Raw genomic sequence first — 12,668 nt, forward strand, 5'->3', positions numbered from 1 at the left:
CAGCTATTCCCAAGTTAGAAGTTTAATTTTAAACTCCAGGTTTGTAAAAAAGTTGTTTATTTTAATTTATAGTTTTTAATAGTCTGTCCTTGTCCTAGAGAGCCCCAACCTCCAGTACTGTATATCTAATATAGGTACATTATCTCAAACCTGTGACGAAGGTGATGCATCAAACCGATAATGGATTCCATCGATTAACAATTCCACTGACATAAATTCTCAAGACTGCATGAAGAATTGTTTTTTTTTTTTTAACGCTGAACTGGAGCACAGCTTGTCCTTCTTTAGATCTTTTCAAAAACTCTGCCCGAACTGGAATGGAATAAGCAAGCTTCAAAAGGACTCCCACTCTAGAGTGGTTCTGCATGTTTCCTACAGAAATTCAAAATTGGCTGCCTTATGCCTAGTTACTCTACAGCGCATATTTCTGCTGCACGTCTGATTTTCCAGCAGCCGTGTCACCCTGGAACTCCCAGCTGGCAGCCCACTGGAGCTCAGCAGGTATGAGTGAGGTCAGTACCTGGATGGGAGACTCCTGGGAAAGCTGAGGGTGCTGCTGGGAGAGGTGTTAGTGGGGCCAGCAGGGGGTGCTCACCCTGCGGTCTGTGTGGGTCCTAATGCACCAGTATAGTGATGGGGTCACTAGACTGTATAAAGGTGCTGTCCTTCAGAGGAGACGTAAAATTGTGGTCATTAAAAAAACAGGGCTTTTCTCGAAAGGAGTAGGGGTGTTACCCCAGTGTCCGTGCCAGATTTTCCCAATCTTTACCAATCATGGCCCCCTAATAATCCCCCTCTATGAACTGGCTTCATCACTTTGTTCTCCTCCCCACTGATACCTGATGTGTGGTGAGAGTACTGTGTGCACCATGACTGGCGTCACATCATCCAGGTGGGGCTGCACACTGGTGGTGGTGGAGGGGATCCCCATTACCTGGAAAGTACTTTGAGTGGAGTGTCCAGAAATGTGTAAGCAATAATAATAATAATAATTATTATTATTATTATCTTCAGAGTTAGGAACCTGTTTAATCTGGTATGCTCCCTGGAGAAACAATGGCTATGTCTCTGGTGTTATCAGTTGTCCAAAAGAACAGGTAGACCTTCTCCCGTTCGTTTAAGTGCATGTCCCCAAACGTGTAGAGGTGAGTCCTGGATTCCGCGTTGTAATAGGAGACCTGTTTCTCCTCCACGTCCACATATATCCCCACCCTTCTGGACTTGAGGCTTAGAGGCAGAGGGGTGGGGGGGTCAGTGAAAATCCTGAATTTGGACGAGTAGCACCCCAGAGCCCAGTAGCCCTCCTGAGGAGTGAAGCCAAACTCTCCTTTCTTCTCGGCGGACTCTCTGGTCACTCCTATCGTCCACCTCTCGTTCACCTCCACCTCCCAGTAGTGCCGCCCGGCGGAGAAGCCCTGCCTGCTCCGCACGCAGTAGCGCTCGCCAAACCTCTGCGGGGTGTCGGGCAGGTCCCTCCATCCCGCCTCCCTCACGCGCTTCCCCCCCTCGGACAGGGCAAGATTGCGGTGAGCGGACTCTGGGTCAAGAGTCACGTCATCTGTAGGGAATCATAGGGAAAAACGAAGAGAAGAAACCTGTGAGAAGACCGTGCAAGTGCAAACCATCAACAGTATCTCTAAGATAAGATCAGATCACTTTAGTGGCCATATACAATTTCTTGTATAAGGAATTTGTCTTTTCAGATACCCCAGCTTGCTCTCCATGAGACACAAAGACAGGCAGAGAAGCTTGGGGTCAGAAGGTCAGCCATTTATACGGCGCCCCTGGAGCAGCTGGAGTTAAGGGCCTTGCTGAGGGAACTGCAGTCTGACATGGAGGATGAAGGGGTTGAACACCCCCTCACTTTCATGAGGAATGAGCTACGGAGCAGCTGCAGGGGTGAAGGTGGGGTTTTGGGAAAGGAAAGCTCAGGAGGCAAGACATCTCTATGCAGAACACTGGAGGAGATTAGGATCTGATCTTCTCCTGAATATCTGTTCAAAACTTCATGAATACTAACCACAACCATTAAATAATATTATTTACTTGTAGTGTTTTGCATCAATGGCTAATGTATAACATTAGCCACACCTGAAGAAGGCTCCACGGCTGAAACGTTGTGTTCTCTTTCTTCTTTTTTTCAGCATGGAATAAACCTATTACTTGTTCCTTTGCAGCCTACGCATGCTGACGCAGCTACCCACCTGAACTACTAATGTATAACATGTCTAGCTTGGCATTCATTTGAAGTTCTGTGGTTGAGTATAAAGTGTATGTAACACCATTTCCACTGTTCTGTCATAGGATGGAGAGCAGGGTAATTGTTCAGGACAGGGAAGGTGATGGAAAATCTTTAACTAAGCTCCTCAAGATGAGCTACATATCCTTCAGCCTTTCATATCTGACCAGGTACTGTATACTTAATATTTGGACCAGTGGGGGTAAATTAATTTTGAAAACCTGCATTGAAAGGGTTTACTTAATCAATAGATCATTAAGAACTGGGAAGTGAGTACCAAGAAAAAAAAAAGATTACTTTTGTAAAAATAATAACCATTTCCTAGAGACACAGGAGATTTTCATAATCCAAACCAGGGGGAATGTACAGTAGTCGGATTCAAAATTAACTTTCTTAATGTCCTCTGCTGTCTGTTCTGGTTTTAAACGTCAGATTTTTAACTACTGTATATGATTTTTTACTATATAGTTTGGCAAAAAGAATGAGTCTTTCCAAAAATTTACACCAAAAATGCAGAACACTATCTCCTAAATATAAACAACATAAAAACAGCAATAACCTCACTGCTACAACCACTGATACTACTCCTGATGTTCATTTCATAAATACCTCACATTGGTGTAGTAGGCAAAGTGTCCCTCATAATCTGAAGATCATGAGTTTGATCCTTGCATGGGATAATTCTTTGGCCAAGGGACTTGATGGGCCAAATCACTCGTCTGTACTAACCTTTCTTATATTCTGACAGCATGTATTCTTTGGCATCAGCTAATTGTTTTACAAATGATACTTGTTGGCTTTCCATTGATTTCTACAGATAAATCTCTCTATACTTCAATAACAAGGTAACAAAGCCTTTATTACTATGCTAGGAAAGTGTAATTTGAGATCATCAAAAGAAAAACAGTAGTTTCGCTGAGACCAATGGTGATTCAGCTGCTGAGCATTAAGGAAGTGTGTGTCTCATATATTTCCCACTGCTCTCATGCAACACACATGCTCCTGTGAACCTGCATCTCTGACAGCATCAAACAGGGGCCTCATAAATGCACAGACGTAAAAAACAACAGGCAACCGGTAGCATCTGTGTGTAAGACTGTTACGGTAACATCAACAAGGACAGTGGCTTGATGTGTGTCAACATGCTGCTCCTCCCAACATACAGTCAACACGCTGCTCCTCCCAACACACAGTCAACACGCTGCTCCTCCCAACACACAGTCAACACGCTGCTCCTCCCAACAGCCATGCTGTATGGAAATAAGAAAACTCAGACCGAGATCTGTTAAAAACTAAATCATTGACCAATAGGCAAGGGAGACCTCTGTTAAACAAAAAAGAGCAACTGCACTTTCTCCTTCTTCGTTTTCTGTTGCTGGGATGTATATTTTCTAGGTATTCTATTGACCTTTAGCTTGCGAGAAAACTAACTTAAGTTAGAGAGACGTCACTGCGTAGTTCAACCCAAAGTACATTTAAGAAAGTATCCCCAGCACCATGTTATAGTTCTGTAAAGGAACAGGTAAAGGTTTATTCCCGGCTGAAAAGAGAAGAAAAGAAACACAACGTTTCGGCTCTGGAGCCTTCTTTGGGTCCACAGAAAACCAGCCATTTTATATTTCTGGTTTGTTTCTATTCGAACATGTTAGGAAAATGAACTACTGGTACAGAAACGGACATTTGTACCATGTATTGCTCATGCAGAAATGCCAGAAATGACACTGACTCACCTGCGGCACTGCACAACCACTTCCATTCTGCAACACAGAAATGCAAACCATGTTCACAACCTGAGGACCATGCTATGAAGTTTTATAATAAGCATAAACATTATATCAAGTCCACAATGCTGGCAAACATACGTACCTGATTTAGGTACAGCAACCTGTTTTTCTGCAGAAACATAAGAAGAGCTTTAATAATAATAATAATAATAATAATAATTGCTTACACTTATATAGCGCTTTTCTGGACACTCCCCTCAAAGTGCTTTACAGGTAATGGAGACTCCCCTCCACCACCAATGTGCAGCATCCACCTGGATGATGCGACGGCAGCCATAGTGCGCCAGAACACTCACCACACATCAGCTATCAGTGGGGAGGAGAGCAGAGTAATGAAGCCAGTTCATAGAGGGGGATTATTAGGAGGCCATGATTGGTAAGGGCCAATGGGAAAGTTGGCCAGGACTCTTTCCGAGAAACGCCCTGGGATTTTTAATGACCACAGAGAGTCAGGACCTCGGTTTTACATCTCATCCCAAGGACGGATGAGACATTTACTTTGTGCATGGCATAAAGTTTATGTGCATGATCGCTACAAGTTGAGTATTAAGTGGAATTTTCTTCAGAGCTAATAATCTACCGTAGGGTTTAAGGATTGCAATCATTTCCACTGCTCGTGTAAAAAGCTATGTGCACTAGAGCACTCGCTATTCTGGAAATAAAAGAAGTCCATGAAAATATTATGAAATATTCAAACAGGAATAGTAATTCAAACACAGGATGGGGTCAGCTGTAAGCATTGTTTAGAGAAATAGAAAGAGCAAATGTGTTTTTCAGTTGACAAACTTAAAATGAGATTGAAAAAGCCGATTCAAAGGTTCGCTGCTCTGTGACACCAAACAGAACTTACCGCGTTCTTCACGAAGTCTGGGAATAGCTGTGAGGGAAACACAAAATACAATTTAGCACCTGGAAAAAGTGAAACTGAGCTAATATTCTTTTTGAGCTCAACCAGAAGGGGAGTTACTCTTCTAGTAGGAACTCCAGCATATAGAAAAATATTAACTGTGTCATACCTGCTGCTCAAGGTGTAATTAAGTAGTGGTCTGAGTTGCAAGGTGAACCCATGTGCAGGGGGAGAGAGAAAAACAGAGTAGTTGCAGGCAGTGCAGTGTGGTAGCAGGCAAGGGACACAAGCAGAGCGTGGTGTGGGTAAACTGTCCGGGGTTGTTATCCAAAAGCAGAAGTCTGGTTGACACTGAGAAGGAACAAAGGTCATGTCCCAGAGAAGAGGTCAAAGCAAGCCAGGGTCCAAGCCGAGATAAGCACCATGGAAAGGAACCAGCACAGGAGTGATCTGAGAGACGTAGAAGAGAGCAAAGCGAGGTCAGGAATCCAAAGCAAGTTCAAAACAGGAGACATGGGAGCTCCAGTGGCTCCCAGCAACTCCGTCATGGAGCTAAACTCTATATCAGAGCCTTGAGCATTGTCCGAGCAGATCTTAAATAACCTGAACCACCTGAGGCAGGTGTGTTTGCACATGGCTGGCTTGCAGGTGATACAGGTTTCCTGTCGAATACGTTTCAATGGCAACTGGGACTGACCGACAGGTGAGTTGAGGAGTGGCTGGTTGCCATGGCAGCGCTAGCTCACTCTGCCACAGTACAGCAGTTTCTTATGCTCTTATTTTAATTTATGATGTATTTTATTGGACCCTAAAACCACCCCTTTAAAAAATAAAACTCTGCTTTGCGTCTTTATCTATTTCTTTGGGAAAGTTCATATTTGTACCTAACAGGTCATTAGGCCAAATTATCTTACTCCAGTTACTGCAGCATTAAAGTAACATTACATAATTAAGTACATAATTCACCTACAGATTGGGCACTGGTGTATTCCATGAGTACACCCCACAAACACTGGTACCCCAGTTTAACTGAAGACATAACTCATTACTTATGGCAACTCAAGATGGCAACGGTACTGCAGCTGGGATCTGACCCTTAATCACCCTGCAACTCACAACTGGTGTGAGCCTGGCCAGTATCTGGATGGGGAACGTCTGGGAAAGGCAAGGTTGCTGCTGGAAGAGGGCTTAGTGTGACCATTAGGGGGTGCCCACCCTGTGGTCTGTGTGGGTCCTAATGCCCTAGAATAGTGATGGGGACACCATACTGTAATCTCCTTCTATGAACTAGCTTCACTGATAGCTGGTATGTGGTGAGAGTACTGGAGCATCATCCAGGTGGGGCTGCACACTGGTGGTGGTGGAGGGGATCCCCATTACCTGTAAAGTGCTTTGCATGGACTGTGTAAGGAATTACAATCTTCCAGTTGACCTTATCAAATACTCTAGAGTGTCCATGTTGCTCATTCATGTGTACTTACCTGCAATTTTACATCTATGTTCCTTTTCTAGAGAGGAATGAAAGGAACATGCGTTAATATGGTCCCCATGATGAGGTCTCACATTCATCTTACAATATTTACATGAGTGCCAGCCACAAAACACAATAATGCAAGAGCAAGGGTGACAATGGGGGCCAGGACTGCACTCATCTGAGGCAAAACACAATCTTTTTCCTAAACAACATTTAAAAGGCATCACTAAGATGAGTGGCCTTAGAATGAAGAAATGAATCAAAGGATAAAATGAACCCAGCCAAACACCTGGGTAGTGGTCACAGGACAGATTACCATTACAGACTGCAGGACCCATTACCAACCACTGAACTCTGCCTTATCAAGCAGAATGATGAGCCCTGAACAACTGCTTAAATGACTGACTAAGCAAAACAACTGAGCCTTGTATCTGCTCCCAGGCTTCTCAGTCAACTTCAAGGTTTCTCCATTAGTGTTGGACAGCAGGATGTCCAACCATACTGGGGGGGTGGGGGTGGGGGTGGGTTTGGGAATAGCCATGGCGTTATTAGTCTGGAAAGATACTTGATCAAAATGAAATGAATCATTTCGAAGTACATCCCGTTTTCTTCGGATATTGTTATGCCGAACTTGATGGGAATTATGACCGTACAATTCACAAGGCTGCACCTGGTAACGTACTGCCCGAGTGTATAAGGATATCACGCAGACATACCATTCATTATTTTCCAAGGGATAATAAGCAGAATAAATGCTAGGGCTGCCGGGGCCGAAATTACGAAGAATGCCACCATCCACATCGAGACCTCTGGAAAAAAATCCCCTGCAACACAATGAAGCCAACACCTCAAAGTCAAAGATCTCTCATCAGTTCCCCCATTAAATAGCTAAGAGCATTAAAGTTTAGGTCTCCTTACACCACTCCGAGGCCTGTTGGAGAACCTCATGCTATCATATGTAGAGATGCAATACAGTAGCTTCTCGGCATCTGCAAATTTCACATTTGCTCATGCACAATTTTCTTCTCGGGTGGAAGAAGAGCAGAACGAGATGCAATCGAGCTGAAGGTTGCCAAGTGCAAGTTTCGGATTTGTGGTGCGACAGACTAGGATCGTGAGGTTACGATACTCTCCCTTCCCTCTGCCCAAGTACCCGCTACCCATATCTCAGCGCGGTCTAGGTCTTATAGCGCTCCAGGTTCTGTGTCAGCTGTGTGGGGAATGATAGGCTGGATCACTTTACAGTTTTTCTTGTCCTTTTCGTTACAGTGGTGATTGCTAATCATGCAGCAGGGAAGGCAGTGAGAGAAAGTGCAGGCATCCACTGGACCAAGGAGAGGGATTCATGTTTATTTTACTATAAGTTTGTGATTACTGCCATTTCTTTTAGTAAATCAATGTTATCTTAATTAACTTAAAGCTAATGCACTGGTACTTAAATGATCATATAAGGGAGAATGACTGATGGCTTTTAACTATACATCCTATATACTATAATACATAATCTGACAGTATAGGTGTGAACTAGGTAATATGTGAATTTTGCTGTCTGTGAGGGTTCTCTGCATCGCTCTCTTGCAAATGTCGAGACCCTATAAAAGATACGTACCGTGTTTATAATATGGCCATTCTATATAAAGATTCTGCATTTTTATGAAAATATTTGATATATAGAAAATAAATCCTTTTACAGACAAAGTGATAATTATTTCTCTTACACACACCAGTTTTTGGATACATTACAAATGCGGTATTTTAAACATGCTCACAAACTGTGAGTAATTCATTACCCTGCAAATTAAAGTCCTTTAAACTGCCCTTAGTGTCTTGCTTAAGTTCTGTAAAGTGCTGAAGTCACAGGACCCTAGACACAACACAGACGACATGGAAAACAATTCTTATAGTTCTTTTAAGCAAGATCATGAGTTATCATAAGAAGATTATGTTTCGGGCACAAAATGGGTGTGTTACCTATTGCAATTAGCACAGCAGCAACAGCAGTGAGCTTTGCCTGTGCAAGCTAATCACAACCACCAGATACTCACTGGACATGTAGAACTGGCTTTCTCCATTGGATTCACGTGCTGAGCTCCTAATGATGCAAGAAAAGACACCAGATTCTTGCTTGACTGGGATATAGCTGCTGACACTGAGAAGCCCCTGCCTGTTACTCTCCAGTGTGATGTTGGACAGCGACGTCAAATCCTGTCCATCCCTGTCCATCCAGGTCACCACAGGTCTGGGGTACCACCCCTGTGACCTGCACACCAGCTGGGACTGACCCCCTTCTCTGGACTGGAGAGACACCGAGGGCTGGGTCCCCAGAGCTGCCGAGAAATGTAAACATCACCAAAAGCGTTCCTCTGAACAAAGGTTTTACAGATTTCAATGGCAAAAAAAAAAAAGAAATCAAATGAATTTTGTGGTGGAGTGGGCATCCGACAAGGTGGAGCTAAAAAGTCTGGATAGTCATGCGCTTTTCAAAATCTGTCATGATGGATCATCGAGTACCGCAAAATAAATCCATCGCCCACCACATGATCCCCGTGAAACTCCTACGACACTAAATGCATCCAAAAAACGCAGCGTGAGCAATGCACTTATTGACATTCATTACAGAACAACGTGATTATAAATGTGTTACTGAGATTTTCCAATCGGCGATTAGGACACCATTTTTTCCTCATCTGAAACAATTACTCAGTCTGTACTTGTACTTGGTGTAGTAGTACAGTCCACTTCTTATTTCAACAGGTGATGATGGGTCCCTATAAATTCATCTGATAGCTTAGCTTCGTGAAATATCTCATGTCCAGTTCCGTTTACGTCATATGCCCGAGTGCAATGAATGGCTTACGTGCATGTATGCACGACAGTAACATAAACACAAAACAACCTCAGCAACAAGAACAAAGTTATGCATAATGTACATTGCATATGAGATATTATTAATTTGGTGAATGGTAATTATTGCACATCATCTTATATAAGGTTGTCTGCTTTAGATAATAAACAATAAAAGCAGTCAGAAATGTAGCATGGGATTTTTACAGGATGGACTCTTAAGATCAACAGTTTCTATTGCATTAATGTTTCAAAATCCAGGTGTGGAAGAGCACACTCACCTTTTACAGTGACCTCAATAAGTGCTTCCTCATACCAGTCTTTGGATTTAGCCAGACACCTGTACAGTCCTTCATCAGACACCTGGACCTTGCTCAGTCTTAACGAGATGTTGCCCCTGTCCAGCTCTCCTTGGAAAAGCTCAGCTCTTCCCCTGTATGACGGGTTCTGATCCTCTATGTTATTTTCAGAATTCAGGTAGAGACAAACAGGGTCATGAAAGTCATCTGTGAACCACCGGACCTCTAGGCCCACAGCACTAACGCTGGGCGAGAGGTAACAGGGCAAAACGATATCTTCACCGACAAAAGCAGCGACAGGCTGATCTGGACCAAGAACTGCGATTCCGTCTGTAAAGAAAAAAAAGATGTGTACAGAAAATGTCAGCTTCAGTCTTCCCTCTTGAAGAGTGGATGGACTGCTTCACAGTCCTCACACAACTCACACATGCTTTTCTCTTAATTGGATCTTGGGCTGACCATACCTGATTCTGAATAAACCAGGGGCTGGAGTAGGAGGGACATTACTGTTACCAAAAACCAAGTTGGATTGAAGGATTTCATCACTGGAAAAAAGAAAAACAAGCAGTCATTAAGCAGATGAAACTGGTCAGAATTGTGTTTTTGAAAATCACAGGATCCCACCCCCAAAAAAAGATCTCCCTTTCTTTAAAGCTCAATTTCCTTAGGGGTTAAAGGTCACAAGTGTTGTGAATGTAGAGGCCCAGCTATTTGACACTACTGGTGGCGCTGGGTTCAAATCCAGACCTGTGCTGTCTGTGTGGAGGTCGTATCCTCTCCCCCATATTCATATGGGTTTTCCTCCAGGTGCTCCAGTTTCCTCCCACAGTCCAAAGACATGCTGGGAGGTTAACTGGCTTCTGGGAAGCCTGGGAAGACTGGTCCTGATGTGAGTGTGGTGTGTGCGTTTGTTCTGTCTCCATGTGGGCACTGCGATGGACTGGCCTTGCGCCCATTGCTTGCTGGGATAGGGCCCAGCACCCCCACAACCCTAAAGTGGGAGAAGCAGTCAGCAAATGGAGTGAAGGGAGTCTGGCAGGAGTTTTACAATATCTTCAATAACCCGAGCACTGAAGAGTTTGCTTTTCAGATCCATACAGAATTTAACTGGACATACAGTATTCCTGGAAGACAAAATCCACCATAACAAACATGCAAGAGAAATTAGACGTAAGTACTTCTCAAGATGAAATGCTTTCAAACATCTATGATGTAAACAGTTTTCTTTCTACTGGAAACGTAAAAGAGCATGGTCTATATTAACTGCACTGCCTTAATTGAGATAATATCAGATTTAGTGGGTCAAATCGATTGGCACATGCAGCAGCATCCCAACGATATGCAGGTTTCATCTTTGAGAACATAAGAGTATAAGTCTGTTGAGCTCATAATGAACTCTTTACATATGCCATGGCATTGTTTTATACTTTAACTCCGGCTCATGCTCTCATGGTTTCCGTATCTCATTTTCAGAAGAATTAACCATTTTCTAACAACCAGTTTTACTGAAAAACAGGATAACGAATGCCTCTCCTTGCGCAACGAAATACTGTACACGCACTGCATTTAACGCTCTTTCCACTGGCATGAAAGTGAACGACATTTTACGCTCCGCTGATAAGCCTCTACGTTTGTTCACAAGTTCAGAACAGAAGCTCATCTCCTTTGAAAATGAATGACATTGAAATACAAACAAAAGCCCAAGTTAAACTCTGAGATGTCTTTATAGCCTTACCATATAGCAAGTTGGTAACTATTCCACATCTTCCTCTGCAACGTTTAAAAGAAGCCAAAGAATATTTTTTTCTGAAAACATTCAGACACTAAGGAAGCGCATAGCTGCCATTAAGAAAAAAAAATTATCTCCTAATTACAAGATAGGATATTCTCGCGTACTTTACGCGATTATTGCACAACTGGTATACAATACCTACATTATCATTATCGTTTTTGTTAAATGACTTTCAGTTTTAAGCAATGGAAACGGCACACTCGCTCTTGTTTAAGGATACATGCAAGTATCCCCATAGTTAAAACGGTGTTCACATGTATAGTTAAAACTGTAACATTTCATGTATAACCTTCCGTGGAAAGTTAAGTCCATGCGCATTTAGCATGCAGCATTGCACATTGTCAGAACACTAAGGCCACAGTTCCAGCTGAGCTCTCTGTAGGTGCTCTCCGCGCTCGATGTAACAGGTTGTTCATACACTGTTCATATACCCCAATGCTGATTGCTATCTCATTATAACAAGAGATGTGTCTCATAATTACGAGATAACTTCTTATTTTTTTCCCTTGATGGCAGTAATGCAGTTCCGTACAAAACAATCCTAAATTCAATTCATTTGCAGCCACTTAAATTCCAAACGCACACAGAAAAGGAATCATACTGTATACGAACTACATGCGGTAGTGTATTAGGTGTATTACAGCCCGTAATGACAAGGTTGTGACGATAATAAAATAATTTTAGAAAATTACCTGCATCAGCTTCTTCCACCGCGTATTTAATTTACTTCCTTAAATTGCAGGGTGCCAGCCCAGTGCCTCCTTTGCCTCCAATCCTCCTCAAGGTACAGTACATCGAGATATTTGTACATAGTATATATAAATGTTTATGTATATTGTAACGTTTTCAGGGGGTGCCGGCTCAAAACTGGCTGGGATCTTAATCAAACAAAGCTAGAAAAGTAATTCAGCCTCAAATCTTTACAAACAGGTTCCTAATAATCCCTCACAGTTGAGACGCTCCTTAGACATGAAATGAGCAGGCCATTCCCCCCCACCCAAAGCATTTTGGGAGATGTAGTTTTTCGTCTCCCCTCCACAGATGAAACTATTTTTTTTTTAAAGAGACAGGGACATATGAGTAGTGGCTTCTCAAAACTAGACGCAAAGTATGCTCTGCCCCACATTTCTTCTCGATATGTATAGTATATATATATGCATGTATAATGTATGAATATCCCTGCTGTCCAACAATATTTAATTTCCCCATTGCATTTGCATTTTAGTGATAGTGTCTACTGCATTTTATGGTTCCCAGAAGGGTTTCAGAAACGTTTTTCAAAATCCAGGTTAGTGCTACATTCAGCAAAGTCACAGTGTGTCTGTCATCTGCACTTTTAAGGCAGATGAAGTTATCAAAACTGTTTATTATCTTGATTTATGGTTACAC

The 12,668-nt window shown here is 42.7% G+C and overlaps 1 protein-coding gene across 3 annotated transcripts; it reads right to left on the reverse strand.

Annotated features, from left to right (window-relative positions):
- Positions 1-6: 6 nt before the first annotated feature.
- Positions 7-12,272, reverse strand: LOC148659978 (butyrophilin subfamily 1 member A1-like). Of its 3 annotated transcripts, XM_088633990.1 has the most exons (10): positions 11,972-12,272; positions 9,952-10,032; positions 9,470-9,817; positions 8,390-8,671; positions 7,061-7,168; positions 6,352-6,378; positions 4,874-4,900; positions 4,106-4,132; positions 3,970-3,996; positions 7-1,558 (listed from the first exon to the last, which is right to left on the reverse strand). In XM_088633990.1, the coding sequence occupies exons 2-10, from the start codon at positions 10,028-10,030 to the stop codon at positions 1,029-1,031; spliced, it is 1,455 nt and encodes a 484-aa protein (XP_088490116.1). In that variant the 5' UTR covers positions 10,031-10,032; positions 11,972-12,272; the 3' UTR covers positions 7-1,028. The 3 variants fall into 3 exon arrangements, with proteins under 3 accessions (XP_088490116.1, XP_088490118.1, XP_088490119.1); XM_088633992.1 differs by lacking the exon at positions 6,352-6,378; XM_088633993.1 differs by lacking the exon at positions 4,874-4,900.
- Positions 12,273-12,668: the final 396 nt, after the last annotated feature.

This window comes from Lepisosteus platostomus, chromosome 6 (genome assembly GCF_059453375.1).
Source record: "Lepisosteus platostomus isolate fLepPlt1 chromosome 6, fLepPlt1.hap1, whole genome shotgun sequence".
Taxonomy (NCBI): domain Eukaryota; kingdom Metazoa; phylum Chordata; class Actinopteri; order Semionotiformes; family Lepisosteidae; genus Lepisosteus; species Lepisosteus platostomus.

Coding starts and splice junctions, on each gene's coding strand:
- LOC148659978 (XM_088633990.1), bottom strand. CDS start 10,030: ATGAAATCCTTCAATCCAACTTGGTTTTTGGTAACAGTAATGTCCCTC. Junction 4,901..6,351: donor ACATAGATGTAAAATTGCAG/GTAAGTACACAT, acceptor TTTCCCTCACAG/CTATTCCCAGACTTCGTGAA. Junction 3,997..4,105: donor GGTTGCTGTACCTAAATCAG/GTACGTATGTTT, acceptor TCTGTGTTGCAG/AATGGAAGTGGTTGTGCAGT.